Below are 24,530 nucleotides of genomic sequence, written 5' to 3'. Positions count from 1 at the left end.
TGTGTATATATGTTGGAGAGACAGCGGTCACAGAACAGAGTGTGTATATATGTGGGAGAGACAGCGGTCACAGGACAGAGTGTGTATATATGTGGGAGAGACAGCGGTCACAGGACAGAGTGTGTATATATATGTGGGAGAGAGCGGTCACAGGACAGAGTGTGTATATATGTGGGAGAGACAGCGGTCACAGGACAGAGTGTGTATATGTGGGAGAGACAGCGGTCACAGGACAGAGTGTGTATATATGTGGGAGAGACAGCGGTCACAGGACAGAGTGTGTATATATGTGGGAGAGACAGCGGTCACAGGACAGAGTGTGTGTATATATGTGGGAGAGACAGCGGTCACAGGACAGAGTGTGTGTATATATGTGGGAGAGACAGCGGTCACAGGACAGAGTGTGTATATATATGTGGGAGAGACAGCGGTCACAGAACAGAGTGTGTATATATGTGTGGTAGAGACAGCGGTCACAGAACAGAGTGTGTATATATATGTGGGAGAGACAGCGGTCACAGAACAGAGTGTGTATATATGTGGGAGAGACAGCGGTCACAGGACAGAGTGTATATATGTGGGACAGACACTGGACAGAGAACACTGCTGTGATACAGAAGAACTCACCCTGAGCCAGTTGCTATACTGGTTTTTGAAGGGATGGGGATGGGGTCTTTCTGCTGTTTGATAAACACCTGGGCTTCCCTTGACGACGAGTCCACTTCTCTGGTCACCCTGGTGGGAAGATAGAGCACACGGTTGGTCTTTTCTGATAATATGATTCGTTCAGGAGAAACGTTTACAGAACCTAAAGGATTTCTTACATTTAAAAGCACATTGTAGTTTGTAAATATAACAATTCTGATTTTAAATAAAACTATATTGAAAACAACCATAAGTGGATGGAGCAGAAGCGTCTGTGCGGCAGGGAACGGGGATTCCTCTGAGGAAAGTGCTGCCACCCAGATACGCGTCAGCGGGAGGAGGCACCATCTATTTTCACCGGCCCTACCCTCCTACCCCTGCAGTAGTCAGTAAAGCTGGTGTCTGGATTTTAGTTATAGAGCTGGGGAGTCACTAATACCGCCTTGTGTCACGCTGGAGGCACCGGAGGGACTCACCTTTCCTATTTGGTGGCTGCTTGCGGCAGACTGAGGTCTGCAAAAAACGGATCTATGTAAAACGCTAAATACACCATCTGCTATCTAAGGACTTAATCCAGAGATTCCTGCTATTCTGACATTTACACAGTTGAGCAATTGTTGGGCGCACTGCGCACACGCCGTGGTACTTTTGCGATGCCGTTTGCTGTGCGGATTACTTCACAAAGTGATTCACTGTCAGGGACTGTTTGGGGAGGTAATGGGGAGTGGCAGCAATAAACAAACCATGCGTCTGTCATTGCATGCGTCTGCGATCCTGTACGCAGATAAAGTGGTTCGACGTCTCGGTTGAAGCGGCCATTCTTCGTGACAATAGGCTGCTGAGGTGGCCGTTTATAGAACGATCTGCAATGGCGGCTGCGTATTTGCGCGCACTTGCTTAGATCTGCGAATCCCCTGGTGGACATCTGAATACATTTCCATCCGGCTGTGGCATTAGCATAATTACGCAGAGCAGCTGCGTCCGGGATCGCAGCAGTGAATGCATTAGCGTACATGTACGAATCAGGCCCTAATTCACTTAACTCCAAGTTGCAGCTACTGTTTCCGACAGAGCTCACATTCAGCATTTTGTTGAACTAGCTATATGTCGGCACTTTAAATATGTATTCGACAAATGTCGGCCAAATGAATGAGTACATGGAAATGCTTGGGAAGAACAGACGGCAGATGGGATTATGCTGCATTATACGTATAAGACTCTAGCACAGATAAGCATGGGACAGTCACTGACTAACTGGAGAGAGACCTGAAGGAAGAGCCTCCTTCCTTTATACAGACAGATGTATGGTGAGATCCCCATAGCTGGGAATACAGTAACATAGTAAGACTATGGCTTTTCACATAATATTTTGAAAATGATCTTGAATGTCAAGTTAAAGGTCATCCACATGCATTGGGTATGGGGGAGCGAGAATAATTAGTTGGTGAATTTGCTATCAAACAAATGGAAATTTTCATACATGAAGCCAATTCAGGATCAGACCCTCTCTCACCCAGGATGCTACTAAAACCCTGATACACTCAATGGTCATCTCCAGACTGGACTACTGTAACCTCCTCCTATCTGGCCTCCCCAACTCCCATCTCTCCAGTCTGTCCTCAATGCTGCTGCTCGGCTCATCTTCCTCTCAAAACGCTCTACATCTGCCTCCCCTCTCCTACAAGCCCTCCGCTGGCTCCCCTTCCCCTTCCAAACCCAATTCAAAGTTCTCACACTCACAAAGCCCTCACCCATTCCTCTCCCATTTACATCTCTGACCTCATCTCCCTCCACTCTCCTGCCCTCTTTGTTCAACAAATGCACGCCGCCTCTCATGCCAACAGATTACTTCCGCCTCCAAGATTTTGCCCGTGCTGCTCCCTACTTCTGGAACTCTCTCCCTCTCCGACTCTCCACCTCTCTATAATCATTCAAACGGGCTCTCAAGACCCACTACATCATCATAGCTTTCCAGCTCTCATCCTAACATGCTACTACATACTCCTTACTCCCTGCCTACCCCATCTGTGTCACACCTGTTTGTCTGCCCCTCCCCTTTACAATGTAAGCTCATACGAGCAGGGCCCTCTACCCTCTTGTGCTTCTCCTTACTCCCCACTAGGGCACCTAACACTTGGTTGTTTATGCTCTGCTGCTTATTTGGATGTTATGGTCACCAATGTAGCAAAGTATATTATCCTTGTCCTGCATTGTATTGTACTGTTAAGGTGCGTACACACTGGGCAATATTACTAAGTGATAGCACGATTACAACATCGTAATTGTGCAATCGCTCAGTAATAGTGCCCAAATTGTGCACTATTATGTTGGAAACGACCAGCGATGCGCGCTCCCGCTGGTCGTTCCCGGGTTTGTCCATCGCCTGAACATGCAGCACAATCTGCCGTTAATGACAGATTGGCCATGTACAGGAATGATGGAGTGTGCCTGCACTGAACGACTGATTGTTCAATGTAGGCACTGCAGGGGATCAGGAACGACGGTACGATTACGATGTCGTAATCGTACTGTCTTTCCCGATTGTCCAGTGTGTACGCACCTTTAGTCGTAATAAGAGGGGAAGATTGGAAACTGAAGTAAAAGGAAGGGAAACACAATGAAATACATGGTGAGGGGGGGGGGGTGAACTTCAGGTTTGGGGAGAATGAATTGTAGTGGATAGGAGGGGAAGGGAGGAATGAATTATAGGGAATAGGAGGGGAATGGAGGAATGAATTATAGGGAATAGGAGGGGAAGTGGAGAATGAATTACAGAGGGGAAGGTGGGAGACAGAGGTAGAAGTTTGGAAGACACAATAAATGACAGGACATGGGAATTTGGGAGTGAATGAGTAGGAATGAATTAGAGAAGATGGAGAAATGTATTACAGGTGATCGGTGCGTGTTTACATGGGGTATAGAGAAATTGTCTCACATTAAAATCATTATCTATTGTCAGACTACAAATCAGCATTAGTTGTGTTCCAGACATTAGTGCCAATGCACTGTAATACACAATATATTTCATTCATCATGTAGCAGATAAGAGAAACAAGCAGAACAGTAATACAATTAGCGGGGACAAGCCCCCCAAAATGTGAGAGACCCCAACACGAAGAGAGCTTGGAGAGGAATGTTGTGCATTTTCCTAGTGTATGGCGTCATTGGCGAGTCTGCAGAATACCTCAGGGAAAACTACGTTTTCAGCTCTGCAGGAGCCCTGAGCTCACTGACTTCATCGGCTGGTAAATGGTCTGAGGCCCCCACTGAAGACAACTCCCAAATGCAGGAGGTGAACACAAAGAGGCAGAATACAGCTCATGATTGTTTGAGGCCCTAAGGAGCTGCGTCGATGCCAGGATAATCTGACCTGATCTCTACCATACAAATTCCTATAACAGGCCTCTTAAATTAATGTTAGCCAGAGCCCGTCTGGAATTAGGGCAGCAACAAACGCTCTGCTTAAACTGCAATAATCATCTTAGATTCTTACTGATTGTGCCACGGCACCACCTAGTGGTGGAAAGATAAAATACTGCTACATATTATCATGCTTTATTTGCATGTTGCCGCAAGGGATCTACAGCATTTCGCAAAGTACATAAACAGAAAAAGTATGAACATAACAAGAAAGAAAAAAAAAATTACAGTACAAAACAACATCACAGAACATGGACTACAAGGCTTATAAACATTCCTGCATCAGCAGTCATAATAGTCAGATAAACAGCACCGGCCGAGCCCAGAGTTTTGGTGCCATTCTGGGAAACGGGCAGGAGATGTTGGTATTAGTGAGGGAAGGAGAAGAACATGATGGAAGAGGGCCTTGCTCGTGAGAGTGTACAATCTGAAGGAGAGTGGGTGACACAGAGGGGAGAGACAGTTAGAGCGGGTTAGGATGAGAGCTGGAAAGCTTTAATAAAGCATTGAGTCTTGGGAACCTGACTAAAACTTTGCTAAGAGTTGAAGGCTAATAGGGAGAGGGAGGAAGTTCCAGTGGTAGGGAGCAGCACGGGAAAACATTGGCGGCAGAAATCAGTTTGGAGAAGAGAAAAAAAAAACTGTTTAGCAGTAAAGAACTGCAAAAATCCCGGCGCTAATTACAAAATGGATATAACAATCAGTGCCAGCTGCAAGTATTAAGGTTATGGTCAGTAACCCAGAGACAATAGTCTCTATAGCAATATGCAGAAGAAAAACAAAACAATACTGCGCTATGCACTGGTATATTGAATAGTATAAATTGTATGTCTATAATATGTTTGCTGTCTGTTAGTAAACAGGAGGCCTTGTGAATAAGATAAATGTTTTTAATCAACACAATATGATTCACATATACCAAAATTACAATCATGTGCACATGAAAAAATGGATCCTATAAATACATAAAAACAAATAATTAAATCAATATATAACTTTTGGGCTATAATAAATTGCTAGATGCAAAAAAGTATCATTAGACTGAGGTATCACAGCATACTACTCTGGAAGAAGCCACTAACGTAACAATGTGGCTAGAAAGTAGCAAGTGTATCTTGGTAAAAAATAGTCAGAACAGCTGAATTCCGCCACTGTGTAACAATCACTACTGGCGTCCCAGAGTGAAGTGCAGTGGAATGGGAGAATATATGGTGGAAAGGTGGAGAAGGTGTTACCTCTACCTCTGGATGGCCGTGTCCGCACTAGTAGCCGTCCCGGCTTATCTATTTGTTGTGTGGCCGCGGGTAGGTATTGTCAGCTGCCGTACAATAGGAGACCAAATGTCTGTAAGGTGGTCAGCGTGATCCGGCAAGCAGTGACCAGGAGCAGGTAATGTACCGTAGGTAGCTGGATCCACACTGCCCTCCGCCCTGACTTGTTCGCTCACTGTAGAGTCGCGGCTGAGTGAGACCGACTTGCCATGCAGCGGGAGATCAGATGGATCTGTATGATGAATGCCGTGTGCGGCTAGCAGCGCTCCCGGAACAGATGGATGGCTCTGTGTATATCATCCAGAGTAACAGACGGTATATGGTAATAATGCTGTGAGCAAACCTCAGATGCCTGGGTGATGACGTCAACGCATTTCGTCCCGCAAAAAACGGAACTTTTTCAAGACTTATTGCCATAGCCAATGGCACTTCCTTATATCCCTCCAGGCGTTATCAATAATTATTTAATTAATTAGGAACACCAGATCAACATATGACCTTCGATTTAGTTTTACTTTGTATGTCAAATTTACAGCCCAATGGTACACAATTAAAAGCATCACCTTTAGTGATACATTCACAATGAAAATAAAATAAATTAAATAATAAAAATACATTTATTAAAATCACATCATTCAAAATATATTCATTAGAAAGCCTCCTGTTTACTTAATTTGAGAACATCGCCGAAAAAATTATAATTATAGCATCAATTAAATATTTGTAATATTTTTAAATTATCGATGTTTATCAAAGACCGCATCATCAGATTTTAAGTATAGAAATCAATAATCTGAATCTTAAAGATAATGGTTGATATCTATATTCTTTTAACAGGGTTCTATATTTTAATATATAAAGCCTATTGTAATTTTATCTAAATCATACAATCGATTTAACTTGGCCATATATCTACACCTGCATTCACTTGAAGAAGAATTGGAATTAAAAACACATGCATTTCTTCTCAAAGACCTATAAATATATATATATATATATATATATATATATATATATATATATATATATATATATATACATATATATATACACACATATATACATACACACATATATACATACACACATATATACATACACACACACGCTAATTCCGTATACATGTAGATTAATTACACATGCACACAAATAACGCGCGTGCAATGAGTAATGACACAAATCAACCTCTATTACAAAATATCTTTATTATTTATCTATATCTATTTTAATTGAAAATAGACACTATAAGAAAAGTTTTTGAAGAATCAAGCAAAATGGCCCTTTGTAGTGTCAGGAGCGATAGTGGATAAAGGCGGCGACAGACGTCCCTCGCCCTATCGCATCCTCCTGACTCAATACCAAGAATGGCATCAATATCTAACTTGAAAAAATAAATAATAAACTTGGTTGCTAGAATACTGTATACTGTTATTCAAATGAGACATGATCAAGAGCCTCATTTAAACCTGAAGGATGCAGAGTATCCAATTTAAAAATCCAGGCTGACTCTTTCATGCACAACTGATGGAACCTGTTTCCCCCTCTTGTGGTAACTTTGATTTGTTCTACTCCTACAACTGATAGACATGATGGATCACTTTTATGGAAATGCAAAAATTGACGTGAAACACTATGTGTGGATAGTTTATTTATAATATTGCGTCTATGTTCTCTGAATCTACATTTGAGTGATCTCGTCGTCCTGCCTACATACTGTAGGGAACAAGAACATTGTAGGACATATACGCAAAAAGTAGATTCACAGTTAATAAACTGCTTAATCGGGAATATATCACCATTCACATTAGATGTAATGCTAGTCGCACGATTTAGTGTATATTTACACGTTAGACACACTCTTTTGTTACATCTAAAATTTCCCAATAAACCAGATGCAAGCCATGTGTTTGTCCTCTGATTGTTTTTAAGTGGTTTAAGTTCACTAGGTGCCAATACATTCTTCAAATTTGAGTTCTTTTTAAAGAAAACTCTAGGTTTATTAGTTAAGCAAGTTCTTAAAACACAATCCTCATTTAATATAGAAAAATTATTATAAATAATTTTCTTAATACTCCCTGATTTGCAGTTAAATTTCGATATATATAATAATCTTTCTTCTTCTAAGCCATTGAGTTCTTTAAACCCCTTTTTCTTGCCCCTACTTCTCTCTGGTTTATCTATGAGAAGATCTGATCTATTCAGAGTTTTTGCGTATTCCCTTGTTCCATCGAGCAACTCTTGTGGGTAACCTCTTCTTTTAAAATGGAGGATCATTTCTTCCATTTGGTTGAAAAAATCCTCATCGCATTGACAATTGCGTCTAAGTCTTAGTACTTGGTTTCTGGGGATATTTCTTACCCATGGTCGGTAATGGCTACTAGAAAAATGCAAGTAGTTGCTGGTCCCTACTGATTTTAAATAATTTGAATGAACAATATGACTCTCTATGAATGAAAATGCAATATCTAGAAAATTAATAGTGTCATAACTAAATGTGTGAGTGAATTTAAGATTAAACGTGTTAGTATTAAGGTGATTAACAAATGCCAGTGCTTTCTCTATACCCCCATCCCAAATAATAAATAAATCATCAATGTAACGGCCATAGAGGACCAGATTATCTCTATATGGGCCGCTCCAGATGTATTGCTCTTCGAAGCGGCCCATATAGAGATTAGCAAAACTGGGCGCAAACCTGGTCCCCATGGCCGTCCCAAGTGCCTGTAAATAATAAGTGCTATCAAACAAAAAATAATTGTGAGTGAGAATAAATAAAATCGAATTAAGAACAAAGTCACGACGTTCTTTAGATATTTTCATATCCATATCTAAAAAATATTTTGTTGCTTCAATCCCGAATGAATGAGGGATGTTCGTATATAATGCTTGGACATCTAGGGTTAGGAATCCCAGCCCCTTTGCCCAAGATATTTCCGCAGTTTTTTGTAATATATATGTTTAGTATCTTTCACATATGACTGTAGATTAATGACGTGACTTTGTAAATGTGCATCTACAAACTGTGATAAATTAGAAGTGGGGGAACCTATACCTGAAATAATGGGACGCCCAGGAGGTGAAATAAGTGATTTGTGAATTTTTGGTAAATGATAAAAAACTGGCGTGATAGGGTGTGAACAAATTAAAAATTTGTAGATATTTTCTGATATTGCACTTTCTTCCAAAGCTTCATCCAACAAATGATCATATTTCTTTTTAAACTCCGTAGTGGGATCTTTCGATAAAATAGTATAATATTTATTTTCTTGTAGCTGTCTCATGGCTTCCGCCATATAATCTTCCCTATTTTGTATAACAATCCCCCCCCCTTATCAGCAGATCTAATAATAAGTGATTCGTTTTCTCTTAGTTGTTTTAAAGCTACTCTTTCACTATTAGATAAATTCTGTCTAATGGTCAAGGGGAAAAAACTTTTTTTCTTATTATTGTTAATATTGGTTTTTGTTTTATGACACAGTTTTTTAAAATCCGATAAAGTTCTATTATAAAAGATATTTATAGCAGGGCTCTTTTGTTCTAATGGAAAGAAACTGGATGTACGTTTAAATTTAGGCATATTTAGATTTTTAGTATGGACATTGATATCAAATAACGATACTTCTGTTGAATTCTCACTTAGTAGTTGTTCTAAGTTAGAAAGTACTTCTTCATCCTCATCATTCAAACTTAATGGAGAAATATCCTCGGAAATCCCACCAAGAGTCTTAGACGCAAAGTATCGTTTCCTACATAGATCTCTAATAAATTTATTCAATTCAAGAAATAATTCAAATAGATTAGGGTTTTTGGTTGGTGCGAAACTTGAACCTTTCTGTAATACTCTTTTCTCATTATCATTAAGATCATGAGTAGAGAGGTTGAAAATTCCCTTTTCATCTATTTGTATCTTATTCTCCTTATTTCTTTTTCCTCTTCCTCTTCCACCTCTCTTTCTCTGCGTCTTTTCCTGTGTTGGGGAGTGTAAGTTGCCAACATTTCGTACGGATATTTTGTAATAGAGGTTGATTTGTGTTATTACTCATTGCACGCGCGTTATTTGTGTGCATGTGTAATTAATCTACATGTATACGGAATTAGCTTGTGTGTGTATGTATATACGTGAATATATTTATATTTATTTATTTATAGGTCTTTGAGAAGAAATGCATGTGTTTTTAATTCCAATTCTTCTTCAAGTGAATGCAGGTGTAGATATATGGCCAAGTTAAATCGATTGTATGATTTAGATAAAATTACAATAGGCTTTATATATTAAAATATAGAACCCTGTTAAAAGAATATAGATATCAACCATTATCTTTAAGATTCAGATTATTGATTTCTATACTTAAAATCTGATGATGCGGTCTTTGATACACATCGATAATTTAAAAATATTACAAATATTTAATTGATGCTATAATTATAATTTTTTCGGCAATGTTATCAAATTAAGTAAACAGGAGGTTTTCTAATGAATATATTTTGAATGATGTGATTTTAATAAATGTATTTTTATTATTTAATTTATTTTATTTTCATTGTGAATGTATCACTAAAGGTGATGCTTTTAATTGTGTACCATTGGGCTGTAAATTTGACATACAAAGTAAAACTAAATCAAAGGTCATATGTTGATCTGGTGTTCCTAATTAATTAAATAATTATTGATAATGCCTGGAGGGATATAAGGAAGTGCCATTGGCTATGGCAATAAGTCTTGAAAAAGTTCCGTTTTTTGTGGGACGAAACGCGTTGACGTCATCACCCAGGCATCTGAGGTTTGCTCACAGCATTATTACCATATACCGTCTGTTACTCTGGATGATATACACAGAGCCATCCATCTGTTCCGGGAGCGCTGCTAGCCGCACACAGCATTCATCATACAGATCCATCTGATCTCCCGCTGCATGGCAAGTCGGTCTCACTCAGCCGCGACTCTACAGTGAGCGAACAAGTCAGGGCGGAGGGCAGTGTGGATCCAGCTACCTATGGTACATTACCTGCTCCTGGTCACTGCTTGCCGGATCACGCTGACCACCTTACAGACATTTGGTCTCCTATTGTACGGCAGCTGACAATACCTACCCGCGGCCACACAACAAATAGATAAGCCGGGACGGCTACTAGTGCGGACACGGCCATCCAGAGGTAAAGGTAACACCTTCTCCACCTTTCCACCATATATTCTCCCATTCCACTGCACTTCACTCTGGGACGCCAGTAGTGATTGTTACACAGTGGCGGAATTCAGCTGTTCTGACTATTTTTTACCAAGATACACTTGCTACTTTCTAGCCACATTGTTACGTTAGTGGCTTCTTCCAGAGTAGTATGCTGTGATACCTCAGTCTAATGATACTTTTTTGCATCTAGCAATTTATTATAGCCCAAAAGTTATATATTGATTTAATTATTTGTTTTTATGTATTTATAGGATCCATTTTTTCATGTGCACATGATTGTAATTTTGGTATATGTGAATCATATTGTGTTGATTAAAAACATTTATCTTATTCACAAGGCCTCCTGTTTACTAACAGACAGCAAACATATTATAGACATACAATTTATACTATTCAATATACCAGTGCATAGCGCAGTATTGTTTTCGTTTGGAGAAGAGGCAGCATCTGTTGTGGAGCGAAGTGGGAGCGGGCGGGCGTGTACACACACACTAAAATGTATAACAATATAATAAACTGAATAAAAGGAATCTCTGTGGTAATAAATAATGTATATGCAATTGGATTGCTAAAGTGATGACAGCGGAGTGTATCAGCTTCATACGGGACACAAATAATGTTTTCTAAATGTGCACCAGTCCATATGGATTGCAGACAGGATAATTATTGCACTTCTGAGACATATTAGCCTATGGGGTCCTCATTATCCAGCTGTGGGGAGTTTCCATGTGTGGACGTAACGGAATATATGTATGGCTAGGGAGGCCAATCCCAGGACATTTTTTCAAACCCAGGATTGACAAACCCTCAATACCGGGATTGAGTTGATCATCAAAATACAGAGGGAGGGAACCGGTGGGGATTGGGATTGGCCTCCCTATGTATGGCTGAACATAGACAACTCCTATATGCTAGGCAGAGACAATGAGGTTCCCGCCCTACAATCATCCCGTCAGCAGCACTGAGCAAGCTTCGTCCATGTGAATCGTGGTGGTATTCTCAATTCTGCCTCCTCTCAAGTTGCAATCTTTACACACCATGGGGCTTGGGAACAGTCAGGAAGGAGCTCTGCTGTATCTTCTGTCATTTTTCCTCGCACCCCATAGAGGTAAGCCGGGAAAGGAGCAGAGACTACTTCCCGTGATGTGCTATAAAGAAAATGAGGCGGCACATTGCAGATAACTTAATTCCCCCCTTGCAGCTGCCGGCTTCCTAAGGAAGTACATCATGTGCTGTTATGGAGACAGCGGCTTGAAAGTTAATGGTGTAAGAAAATGTGGTCAACGAAGAGAAGTACTCTCATACATAGGACAGCATGGGGGGGGGGGCAAAAGAACAGCTGCACATTTTGGGGGGCATTGGGCTTTTTTCAATACTTTGTTTTACACTTAGTTTACTATGGTGAAATGCTAACATCTAGTGTATTTAGAACAATGTAGAAATGAAAGTGATTGGATGCTCCTGTCCAGCTTTGCACTGCAGATTCTCAGGGGCGTGGCCTACTTACCAAAGGCCATGCCCCCTATGTGATGTTGGTTGGAGGTATGCCCGCATGGCACGCCTCCAAATAACATCAGGCTCAGGGGAGCCTCACTAGCTGGGCTTCCCCCAGCCCTCTCCAGTCACTGAAGAGATGCCGCGTGCAGCATCCATTCAGACTCCGGGCGGTGGGGGTCCCCAACCTCCCGATTTCAACCCCCTGCGGACCACTTCGACCCACAGGTGGAACAGCGGGACAGTACTGTCCCGATGAAATCAGGATGTTGGGGAGGGGTGCGCCCTAAACCTGCCCATTCTACATTCTTAAAAGGGTCACAGCACGCTGGGGATAAACAAACTACAGCCTTCCAGACACACATTTCTGTACCTTCAGATAACTTTAATTATTGGCTCATACAACTTGTACAGAGCACATTGCATTATCTTCCTGACTCCCATCAGTGTGTTTCAACTATGTCAGAGTTTTTTTTTTTTTTTTTAAAACATGCATTGCCACATAGATCATGATATGGCTCCGTCATGCTCTTTTAGTTTATATAAACTTATCCAGAGAGCAGATCTGTGTTGTATACAAGGGCAACTAAAACTTCTCCGTTTGCCAAGTTGCCGGAGGGCATGTACAAGCCATAAATGAGAGTCATCGTAAGACGGCATCCCTTTTATCTGTGACAGACTCCTACCGTACAATATTATAGATATCTGCAGAATATTACTTACTGGACTTGTTCACCAGCGAAATCAAACACTTTAGTAATGGTCACTTTCTTGGAGGACGGCGTGGTCCCTGTGTCTTGCTTTGAAGATATATTGGAATCCTTAGGTTTCTCCGGCTGTGTCTGATTGACAAGAGAAACGTCAGCAACGATAAGATGTGAGAGTAGTTTGTTACGTATATGACCAAATACCAAAGCTGAAACTCCTTATATACTCAGGGTCCAGCATCTTAGTTTCATTAATCTAGTATACTTTTTCTTTTTTTTTGTAAATACAGTCTGGCATCCGGTACAATAGTCAGACTTATTATTGGGGATGGGATTGGATATTAAAACTATAAATTATGGATTCAGGAAAGTGATTAAACCAGTCTTGCAGCAGACTTTCATATACGAATGCTGCTTTGAGATCCCCCTATAGTACTTTGTAACCATACTCCCTGAGATACTGTGGCTCCTTAGGACTCTAGGCCCCTTCAATCCCTGGTAAAAAAAAAGTCTACTGACCCCTGATAAGACCATGTATTGCCATGGATTGTTTATCCAATATGTCTGCGCTGCGATATGTAAACATATGTGTGTGTGTATATATATATATATATATATATATATATATAATGTTGTTGATTACTGATATTATGAGCAATTGTAGACATGGAATGGTTTTTCTATTTTTATTAAACAAATCTGCAATGACATATTGGATGGGGGTGTAGCCGATATCCTGGCTGTCGGGAGGCCAGCGCTCAGAATGCCGACTCCGGAATCCCGACGGTAAGTAGTGGGGTTAGGGTGTGGGGAGGCTTAGGGGTAGGGTTAGGAAACTTACTGAAAGGTGTCAGTATCCTAACCCTGTTGGGATGCCAGCGTTCGGATTCTGCCCGCCAGGATCCACAGTGTCAGCATCCTGAACCCTACCCATTAGATGCATGTGATGTGATGCTTAAAAAGAATTCAGTACATAAGAAATAAAAACACTGCTACACAACATACAAAGTTATTGTAGACAATGGCAGGAAATGCAAGATACAAATACATGACTAAAATCAACCTGAAATCATTAAAAAGGAGTCTGTAGGAAGATAAGAGCCGGGCAATGGTCACTTAGGTCCTAATTCAGCCAAACGCTGTTGCTACAGCTGAAGTGCCTTTTACCGTAGTTGGATCTGTGACCTTGACCATCAGGGCCGTAGAGAGCCCGGCCGGGCCCAGGTAAAGGAGGGGGCGTGGCCTAATTGCGGGATGCGTGACCACACCCCCTTGAAAAAAAAAAACACTTTTGAAGCGCCGCTAACACGCTGGGGAAGGGGGCGCTGTAAGCCACCCAGCCCGGCGCTAAGCAGGGGGGGGGGCGCGATCAGTGTGATCGCTGCCCCCCCACAGCCATAGGAGATTGCTCCGGCTGCTGCAGCAGCCGCAAGCAGTCTCACACAGCAGCCCAACACAAGCTGTGTGCTGAGCTGCTGTGAGAGAGGGGGGGTTGCGACGCTGGACCCGGGCCCCCCTAGCAAGCCCGGATAAACTGTACCCGCTCCCCCCCCCTCTCGGCGCCCATGGTGACCGTATGCTAATATCAGCCCTTCCCCTGCTGTACAGTTCATTGCTATGCCCGCGTCAGTCCCATAACACGCCCATAAGATGGACCATCTCCGTGTGTCTGAATAGTCACCACCCAGGAACGCCAGCACATTTCTGCACGTGCAGTAGCAAATAATCGCTCAGCTCCGTTAACATCAGCACTATCTGCGACTCAGGATCAGGCCCTCTGTATGTGCACATTAATGACAGCAGGTACATCACATAAGAGGCGACAGGAGGGACAATGTGACTATAAGACTTGTTCTCTATGCTAGGATCCCCAAGCTATGGGTCACACCGCCACTATACACAAGAATAACCTAACACACAACTACAGTGCAATAGACTAACCAACCTATGGCCAAATTCAGTACGGATAGCACCTGCGATCGCAATAGCGATTACGCACGTAGTCTCACTGCGAAGATACGCTAATCCTCTGCGATCGCTATGCTGCCGCAGCACAACATAGGGACGCCCACCTTACCTTACACACATCCGTAATCCTTAGCAAGATTGCGAAACCATCGGTAACATGGAGTACCATCGCAGCCTCACGCACACTTGCACATGCTCTCACCTCACTCAAAAATTGCTAACCTCATCGCACGCTATGAGACCTAAGGCTGTGTACGGCATCGCTGTGGAAAATTTATGCACGCCCCTGCAACAGCGTTCAAACGCGCTGGCACGCCTGCATTTTGCCAAACTATCCCCCCCGTCACCACCCCCAAACGGTACTTGCTGTCAATCACTCTGCGATGGGTCTGCGCAGTCCCGATCGCAGTGGCTGGCTCGCACACTACGATGCATGCGCAGTAGGCAACAATTGACCGATTGCATGTGTATTAGCAGTAGTGTTCCTTGCTGAATCAGGCCCTAAGTCGACTTCCGGTCCCGCGGTGGAACGCAAACCGCGGGAGAATGGACAGGAAGCAGGAAGTGTTTAACTTCTGTTTTAGCCCTTTAAATAGCGGGGGTGAAGATGTTACTATACCTTGCACTTGAAAAAGGATCAGGACGATCCGAAACGCGTTGTGCCTGCTGTGCTGATAATTTTGGTGTACCCCCTGGGAAAGGCTTTGGAGTTTTTGGCTGAATGCTTGGTGGTGTGAAGAAATACCATCCCAATTCATCAGGACTTTATCTATCGTGTTCTCACACCACCCACCCAAAACGGTAACCTACCAGGAGGATCACTATTGCTATTTTTGCACAGTACAGACTGCTGCAAGAGATATTGATACGCTGAGTCCCGCTATTACCAGTACAGACTGCTGCAAGATATATAGATGCGCTTAGTCCCGCTATTTTTGCACAGTACAGACTGCTGCAAGATATATTGATACGCTGAGTCCCGCTATTACCAGTACAGACTGCTGCAAGATATATAGATGGGCTGAGTCCCGCTATTACCAGTACAGACTGCTGCAAGAGATATAGATGGGCTGAGTCCCGCTATTACCAGTACAGACTGCTGCAAGAGATATAGATGGGCTGAGTCCCGCTATTACCAGTACAGACTGCTGCAAGAGATATAGATGCGCTTAGTCCCGCTATTACCAGTACAGACTGCTGCAAGAGATATAGATGCGCTTAGTCCCGCTATTACCAGTACAGACTGCTGCAAGAGATATTGATACGCTGAGTCCCGCTATTACCAGTACAGACTGCTGCAAGAGCTATAGATGGGCTGAGTCCCGCTATTACCAGTACAGACTGCTGCAAGAGCTATAGATACGCTGAGCCCCGCTATTACCAGTACAGACTGCTGCAAGAGCAATAGATACGCTGAGCCCCGCTATTACCAGTACAGACTGCTGCAAGACATATAGATGGGCTGAGCCCCGCTATTACCAGTACAGACTGCTGCAAGAGATATAGATGGGCTGAGTCCCGCTATTACCAGTACAGACTGCTGCAAGAGATATAGATGGGCTGAGCCACGCTATTACCAGTACAGACTGCTGCAAGAGATATAAATGCACTGAGCCCCGCTATTACCAGTACAGACTGCTGCAAGACATATAGATGGGCTGAGCCACGCTATTACCAGTACAGACTGCTGCAAGAGATATAGATGCGCTTAGTCCCGCTATTACCAGTACAGACTGCTGCAAGAGCTATAGATGGGCTGAGTCCCGCTATTACCAGTACAGACTGCTGCAAGAGATATAGATGCGCTGAGCCCCGCTATTACCAGTACAGACTGCTGCAAGAGATATAGATGGGCTGAGCCCCGCTATTACCAGTACAGACTGCTGCAAGAGCTATAGGTGGACTTAGTCTCGCTATTACCAGTACAGACTGCAGCAAGAGATATAGATGGGCTGAGTCCCGCTATTACCAGTACAGACTGCTGCAAGAGATATAGATGGGCTGAGTCCCGCTATTACCAGTACAGACTGCTGCAAGAGATATAGATGGGCTGAGCCCCGCTATTACCAGTACAGACTGCTGCAAGAGATATAGATGCGCTGAGTCCCGCTATTACCAGTACAGACTGCTGCAAGAGATATAGATGCGCTGAGCCCCGCTATTACCAGTACAGACTGCTGCAAGAGCTATAGATACGCTGAGCCCCGCTATTACCAGTACAGACTGCTGCAAGACATATAGATGGGCTGAGCCACACTATTACCAGTACAGACTGCTGCAAGAGATATAGATGCGCTTAGTCCCGCTATTACCAGTACAGACTGCTGCAAGAGCTATAGATGGGCTGAGTCCCGCTATTACCAGTACAGACTGCTGCAAGAGATATAGATGGGCTGAGTCCCGCTTTTACCAGTACAGACTGCTGCAAGAGATATAGATGCGCTGAGCCCCGCTATTACCAGTACAGACTGCTGCAAGAGATATAGATGGGCTGAGTCCCGCTATTACCAGTACAGACTGCTGCAAGAGCTATAGATGGGCTGAGCCACGCTATTACCAGTACAGACTGCTGCAAGAGATATAGATGCGCTTAGTCCAGCTATTACCAGTACAGACTGCTGCAAGAGATATAGATGCGCTGAGCCCCGCTATTACCAGTACAGACTGCTGCAAGATATATAAATGCGCTGAGGCACCTCTTTACCAGACTGCAGAGAGAAATATATGTGTTTAAACTTAAAATCGTCCATATTTTCATTTCTTTGAAACCAAGAGCCGTATTCAATTAGCCACAATAAGTCAGAGACTTTTCGCAGCCGTACTTTTCGCGGTCATTGCTGGTTTTACCTGCGGAAAAGTTTTGTGCGCGTCCCCGCTATTCACCGTATTTAATTTCAAAGGACGCAAAAACGCGTCCCGGCGAAACTCAAAAGTGCGAAAAGTGCTGTCACTTTTGGGGAAATCAGCCTGACACCCCTCAAAAGATGCACTAACATTGGAGATCACTATAGATGTCCCCGATTAGCCACCCTGGAGCTATTTGGGGTACTTAAGTGCTTTCAATTGCCTCTATATAGCGACTTTGCACAAGTGGTGAAGAATAGCATTTAGCTGTTTTTTTGGGTGAAAATAAGTTGTCCCAGCAAATTTGGGATACATGACAATGGGTGCTAGCATATTTTAAAGTTGCTAAAGTGCAGTGTTAAAAAACGCACCTCAGCAAGCACCTGCAATAAAAAATAAAAATAAAAAATAAAAACTCCCCCATACTTGCAGACCCCCCCCCCACCAAAGTCTATTTTGCTCGTTTTTAAGTATGTACCCCAACTTTTAACTTTTTCGCACCATTTTTTCAAAGTAAATTTTTGGGTTGTTCCTTTAAATTTTTTAGGATTTTTTTTTACGCAGTTTGGGGACCAGTTCTAAGAGTGCAGGGTTGTTTCCCCACCTTTACACCCCAAAACCGCAATTCTGCACTTTTTCCCGACAGCTATTCATAGGCGAATCTTTTTTGCCTATTATACTGCGTTTTCGCACCGGTGAAAAGTCGCCATAATTGAATACGGGGAATGTTTCCGCTGGCGAAATTACGTCACCGCCGAAGCTTTTTCGCAAAAGGCCGGCTTTTCGCCGCTAACTGAATATGGCCCAAAGTATGAGTTGGTGGCGTTATTGGATCTATCCATCCATCTTAGGAAAGTGTCCATTCTAGCACCCTGCACCTGTCACAGCCCGTGCAGTTCCTCTTTTCTGCCTGGGGTGTCGCTCTCTGCTCTGGTGCTTCTAGCACACCTTGCTGATGCAACAAACTGCTGAGCTACAGACCATAGCGTGCTAGAAGCACCGGAGCAGAGAGCGACACCCCAGGCAGAAAAGAGGAACTGCACGGGCTGCGACAGGTGCAGGGTGCTAGAATGAAAACTATCTTTTACCATTTTCTAACCAAGTAGATAACGTATATTTGGAATAGAGATGGTCTGGCGGCCATCTTATTTTATTTGCACTGCACCAATACCACGAGCCATTGCTGCAACACCTGAATAAGCGAAGACCCCTTGGCGGCTTGTTGTCCACGCCCGCATACTACCCATGGCAGGAGGTCGTGCACGGACAACCTCTGCTCTTCATGCCACACACACAGCGCGACTGGGGCTACGTTACAATAGGGTGACCAGATCTCATCACCACAACTCATCGCAGTTATAGTCCTCACACGCACCTTCTGCTGTCAATGAGATATACATGTATTAGGGGGTAGGATGTGTGCCAAGGAGACAAAAAGTGTAGCGCCAGTACCTGGCTTTTCTGGGTGCTTGGGGCAGGAGTTTGGATTTTCGCTTTTTGTCCGACATCAGAAAGAAAACTGGACCAGATGGAATCTTCTCTCTCCTTCCGTGCCTCTTCCAGCTTCTGTTTCCTTTCCTCATCAAACCCCCCTGCGTCGTCCTCATCAGAGACGTCAGCCGCCTCCACACTTTTCCCAGCGCCTTCTTCCGAATTTAGAATCAGCACACCTTTCTTCCGCTTCCTTAGAGGGTACAGGGACACGGTCTTGAGATGCACTTAACAGACAGCAATCTTAGATCAGAACAAGAAGTTGTGCAAATAGCTGCAGAGAATGGATTATACATTTAAAGATGTATCAAGCCTTGGGGGTAAATTTACTAAGATGGGAGTTCTATTTAAGAAGTGATGTTGCCCAGAGCAACCAATCAGATTCTACTTCTCATTTATCTAGCACCTTCTAGAAGATAATACCTGGAATCTGATTCGTTGCTATGGGCAACATCACTTCTTAATAGAACTCCCATCTTAGTAAATTTACCCCTTGGAGAGAGATAAAGTACCAACCATTCAGCTCCTGTAGTTTTTCAAACAGTCTAAAGTGACAGTTAAGAGCTGATTGGTCGGTACTTTATCTCCAAGCTTTGACACATCTCCCCCTCCATCGCTAAACATGCTCCAATGAACAACGTGAGTGGATAAACTGCAAAAAGTAGTTGTCAAGGTGCAACATTCTGCAGACTTCTTAGTTATCTTTATAAAAAAAAAGTTTCCAGTAACTTTAGTTAAAAGTAATATAAAGCAATGGTTATGCTGGGATGTTATCTCAGATAAGACACTAGGGTTATTTTGAGGACAGGTCTGATTTTAATAGGAACTGAAGGTACTTCAGCGAATTTGATTAATTAGACTATTTTCCTGTGGTCTAGATACAACAACATATAGTGTACACTAAATCTTTCAACCTAAACACTATAGGGCTTATGTAAGGAAAAGGTAGATAGCAACCAGAGAGTGTTTATCGCAAGCTTTATTACAGTAGCCTGCTAATAGCTGATACCTGATTGGTTGTTAAGAGTTACAATGGATCACGGCACTTTGGGTCATGTTGCCACCCAAGTCCATTGAGGGACATTTATAAAACTGGCAAAGAAAGGGTAACTGATCAAGAAAAGTGATGTTTTTTTAAAACTATAGGGCACAATTCAATTAAACGCGAAGTGAATAGCGCCGGGAATGAGCTCCCGGAGCTATTCAATCCATTGCAATGTTAGGTCGGGGAAGGCTCGTTCTCACGCCGTAAACAGGGTGTTTAGGTTCGAGAACGGGCATTCTCCGACTAAACGTCCCGGCGCGATGCCGTTTTCCCGGCGCTAAGGGCAGAAATCAGCATCGCGTCTGGACTTTTCCCCGGAGGGATGCGAGATGAAATCCTTAGTCGGGCTTAGCAGCGCATTGGATTGAATAGCTCCGGGACCTCATTTCCGGCACTATTCACTTCGCATTGAATAGAATCATGCCCATATAATTTTTGATCAGAACTTAAGTGCAGTGCTGATCGCAGATTCCCAATGGTTCGAGAATCTGTGTATGCGCCGAACCCGTACTGTGATCGCACGCCAGGGCAGGATTAATGGGTGAAGCTTTAACCCCGCAGTGCCCACCAACCCAGCACCTGTGCATGCAGCAGACATCACCCAGACAATGCTGCAGGATATATTATATGGAACCATCATTCATATATATTTCAGTAACCTAGGATTAGCTAAACGATGGCGATTCTGACATCAGATAAAAATTAATTTACAACCAGGTTGATGCAATGTATGTGCTTCTCTCTAGCTATTGGGGAACTACAAGTCCCAGCATGTTCTGCCAGTCAGGCCCACAGGGTGTCTGCGTCGGCTGTATACTGTTTAGAACAATACGACACCTTGACAAAATAGAATTGTTCTTCCTCTTTTCTGTTTTTCGCGAGACTTCTCCTTCTTCATCGTCTTGTTCATCATCTTCCTTCACCAACTCATTCACGTCATCCTCGCTGTACTCTCCTCCTATGGCAGGAAACAAATCCCCGTTAGGTGTTTCCCGCTGTATTTCATTAATGGCTTGTAACATGCAGCATTTATTTCCAAGAACATTTCCACTATTCAGCTTCCAGACCTTTCATATTCATTTTCCTTTATACAGATTAATGCTTATTTTACTTCATATCATAGAGTTTTCCAGAGTCCATCAGTGAAACGTGAAATAATTGAATAACAAAACTTTATTTACATACTCCATATTATAGCTGCAGCTACACAAAGAGGAGGCAGACAGTTTAAGGGTAATTGGAAAAGTTTACACCCAAATATATAGGAGACAAGCTGCCGTACATACACTGTAACGCATACAGCAATGAGCTTCCGGGAAAGGTGATCTGAGCACTACGCCTGCCCCCTGACAAAGCTGCCGGGGCAGTGCTGATGCTCGGTACTGTGTAGCTGGTTCGATAGCCGCGCTCATTAAGTGCACAATATACTCGGCTTGCGGAAGACTATGACAACATGCGTTGTTAAGATATAGGGCCGTATTCAATTTGGTGTGAAAAGCCGTTATTGGCAAAACTTTTTCGCTGATGACGCCATTTTCGACAATTTCATTTATCCCCGTATTCAATTTGTCCTACTTTTTGCCGGTGTGAAAAGCTTGCGCACTGTAACCAACGCAAAAGTTTCGCCTATGAATACCCGGCAGAAAAAAGTGCAGAATCGGGGCTTGGGGTGCAAAATTGCGACAACCCCCCTATATCTTTTGTACACCCCCCTTGACGCTAATGGCGTAAAAAAAAACGCTAAAAAAACCCCCACAAAGAACACCCCAAAAAAGCACTTTGAAAAATGGCCGAAAAAATCAAAGTGGGGGTACAAATTCAAAAACTAGCATAATAGCTTTTGGGGGTGTCTGGAAGTACGGGGGATGTGTTTTTGGATTGCAGGTGATTGCTGAAGGAGCGTTTTTGGCGCTTTTTAATGCTTTACTTCAGCAACTTTAATATATACTTGCACCCATTTTCATGTACCCCAAATTTTATGGGAAAATACTTATTTAAAAAAAAAAAAAGTGGCTAAATGCTATTCTTCAGCACTGTCACCAAAGACGCTAAATAGAGCCTATTGAGACCATTCAAAGACCCCAAATACCTTCAGCAAAGCTAATCAGGGGTACCCATAGTGAACCCCCATGTCAGAGCATCTTTTGGGGGGGGGGGGGGGGTCTCAGGCCGATTTACCCAAAACTAACAGAACTTTGATGATTTCGATGGGTCCCGTTTTCGCACATTTGCAATTGACTATGGGGACACGCGCAATACTTTTCCGCTGGCAAAACCTCCGATGACGGCGAAAAGTCCGGCCAGGGAATTCTCGCTCCAAATTGAATATGGGCCATAAGGTTTTGTCGAGGCCAGATAATGGGTAATATAGTACTGTATATGCTAAGGTCAAAAACACATTTTTGTGATAAAACAGGTTTGTTTTTTTTCCCACCCTCACATTGAGTCCAACCCCACTGCCAGGGTGTTCTAAGAAAATAAAATAAAACACATACACACAAAGGGTTGGGTATGGGATGACGGCGCTCAGACAGGGTTATGATACAGACATCCGGCGGTAAATACCCGCCCCTAAACTCAGCCCTCCCCGCAGCCTAAACCTATCTCCCCCCCCCCGCCAGCCTAACCCTAAAGGTGTATACACACGTAACGATTTTTGAACGATTTAACTATAACGACATTGTTATCGTTCAAAAAAATCGTTCAGTTTCTGAGTTATAACGGTGAACGATTATCGTTCATGCGCGTTCACGTTTGTAGTTCATTCTGACTGACCAACTGAACAATTTTCATTAAGGGAAGTTACAAAAATCATTTGAAGTTCAAAAAATCGTTCATTACACTTTAAAAAATCTGACAGTCAAGCTGACAAAAAATCGTTCAGAAAATCGTTACATGTGTATGCACCTTAACCCTCCCTCTAGTGCCTATCCCTAACCCCCCTCACGGCAGCCTAGCCCTAACCTCCCCCTAGTGTCTATCCCTAACCCTCCCTTCCGCCAGCTTAGCCCTAACCCTCCCACTAGTGCCTATCCCTAATCCTCCCTTCCGGCAGCCTAGCCCTAACCCTCCCCCTAGTGCCTATCCCTAACCCTCCCTTCCGGCAGCCTAGCCCTAACCCTCCCCCTAGTGCCTATCCCTAACCCTCCCTTCCGGCAGCCTAGCCCTAACCCTCCCCCATATATGATATGTAGATATAACAGACACAACCAAGGTTTTTTTTTTTACTAAGCACTTCTCAGCGTTAAAAACGGCAATGATTTTAATAGCGAATACACCATGGATTACTGATGACATCAGTGCCATTTTAAATTTGGGGCTTAAACATGCCAAGAACCAGCAGCTTAGTAAATATTACCCTAAATTTTGACCTTACGGTAATACTGAAAATGTAATCAAATCTTATATGCCTACAAATCAGGATGTGCCAAATCAGTTCTGTGTCTTTTAGCTGGAGTGTGTACAGTCTGCTTTGCAGCATGCAGGGAAATACTAACATATTATTTTATTTAAAAAGAAGACTTTTCACTATAGTGTATGTGTGGCCTGGTCCTGTATCACCCAGAGATTTGTTCTAGAGGAATCGTGCCGCCAGATGTATTGCCAGCGGACTAAATACCGACACTGGAAGTCCGAACAGCAAGAATCCCGACTGTGACCCTCCCCTCTCCTCCCCCCCCCCCCCTAACACTCCTTTAGTGGTGCATAACCCTAACCTGCCCCCGGTGGTGCCTAACCCCCCCCCTTTCCGCACATTAAACCTAACACTCCTGGGGGTTGCCTGACCCCAAGTCCCCCCGGGGGTGTCTAAAACTAACCCTCCATCCCCCACGGCTAACAGCTTTACAGTCCCCGCTTACCTTCGTTCGGGATGCCGGGCGACGGGATTTCGGCGTCTGGCTAAAGATAGGCGTCCCTGCTGAATTTAGTGCCACTTCTATATTACTTTTATTGTATTTTATACATCAGACGTGGACAAAATCATTTAGGAAACAGGAGACATTGGGCCTGTTTCATGTGTGTATACAAATGCCACCGCAGCTGCGATCTCTCACTGATTTGTAATTGCGAAAATATGCTAATGACTCACCCGCCATCCAGTGCTTAGTGACGCCCACTGAGAGCATCTCACATGCGCCGCTCACACATATAACCGGGAACATGGAACGCAGATCCAGTGTCCATCAGCCTGCTCACACCAGTAAATAAACTGCATCCCGTACTAGATGCTCTATCAGAGGGCCTGATTCATTACAAATCACAACTGCAATAGTGATTACGCACGCAGCTCAACTGCGATAGTATGCTGATTAACTGCGATCGCTATGCCGCCGCAGCACAACATAAGGACGCCCACTTTACCTTACACACATCCGTAAAGTTTAGCAAGACTGCGAAACCATTGGCACAATCGACTACCATCGCAGCCTCATACAGACTTGCACAAGCTCTGACC

General features: G+C 43.3%; 1 protein-coding gene across 1 annotated transcript in view; it reads right to left on the bottom strand.

The window, feature by feature from the left end:
- CFDP1 (chromatin remodeling protein CFDP1) overlaps nucleotides 1–24,530 on the bottom strand; it is a 57,065-nt gene that overhangs the window by 31,302 nt on the left and 1,233 nt on the right. Inside the window, exons 2-5 of the mRNA XM_088458341.1 lie at nucleotides 20,912–21,032; nucleotides 18,991–19,222; nucleotides 12,743–12,861; nucleotides 628–735 (exon numbers count right to left, since the gene is read on the bottom strand). Coding sequence (XP_088314467.1) covers nucleotides 628–735; nucleotides 12,743–12,861; nucleotides 18,991–19,222; nucleotides 20,912–21,032 — 580 coding nt within the window. The remainder of the gene's footprint in view (nucleotides 1–627; nucleotides 736–12,742; nucleotides 12,862–18,990; nucleotides 19,223–20,911; nucleotides 21,033–24,530) is intronic.

The sequence above is a fragment of the Taudactylus pleione genome, unplaced genomic scaffold (genome assembly GCF_031769625.1).
Source record: "Taudactylus pleione unplaced genomic scaffold, aTauple2 ptg000828l, whole genome shotgun sequence".
In the NCBI taxonomy this organism is placed as follows: Eukaryota; Metazoa; Chordata; class Amphibia; order Anura; family Myobatrachidae; genus Taudactylus; species Taudactylus pleione.
The sequence above is the reverse complement of the archived record's forward strand: the minus strand, read 5'-3'. Positions and strand labels throughout refer to the sequence as shown.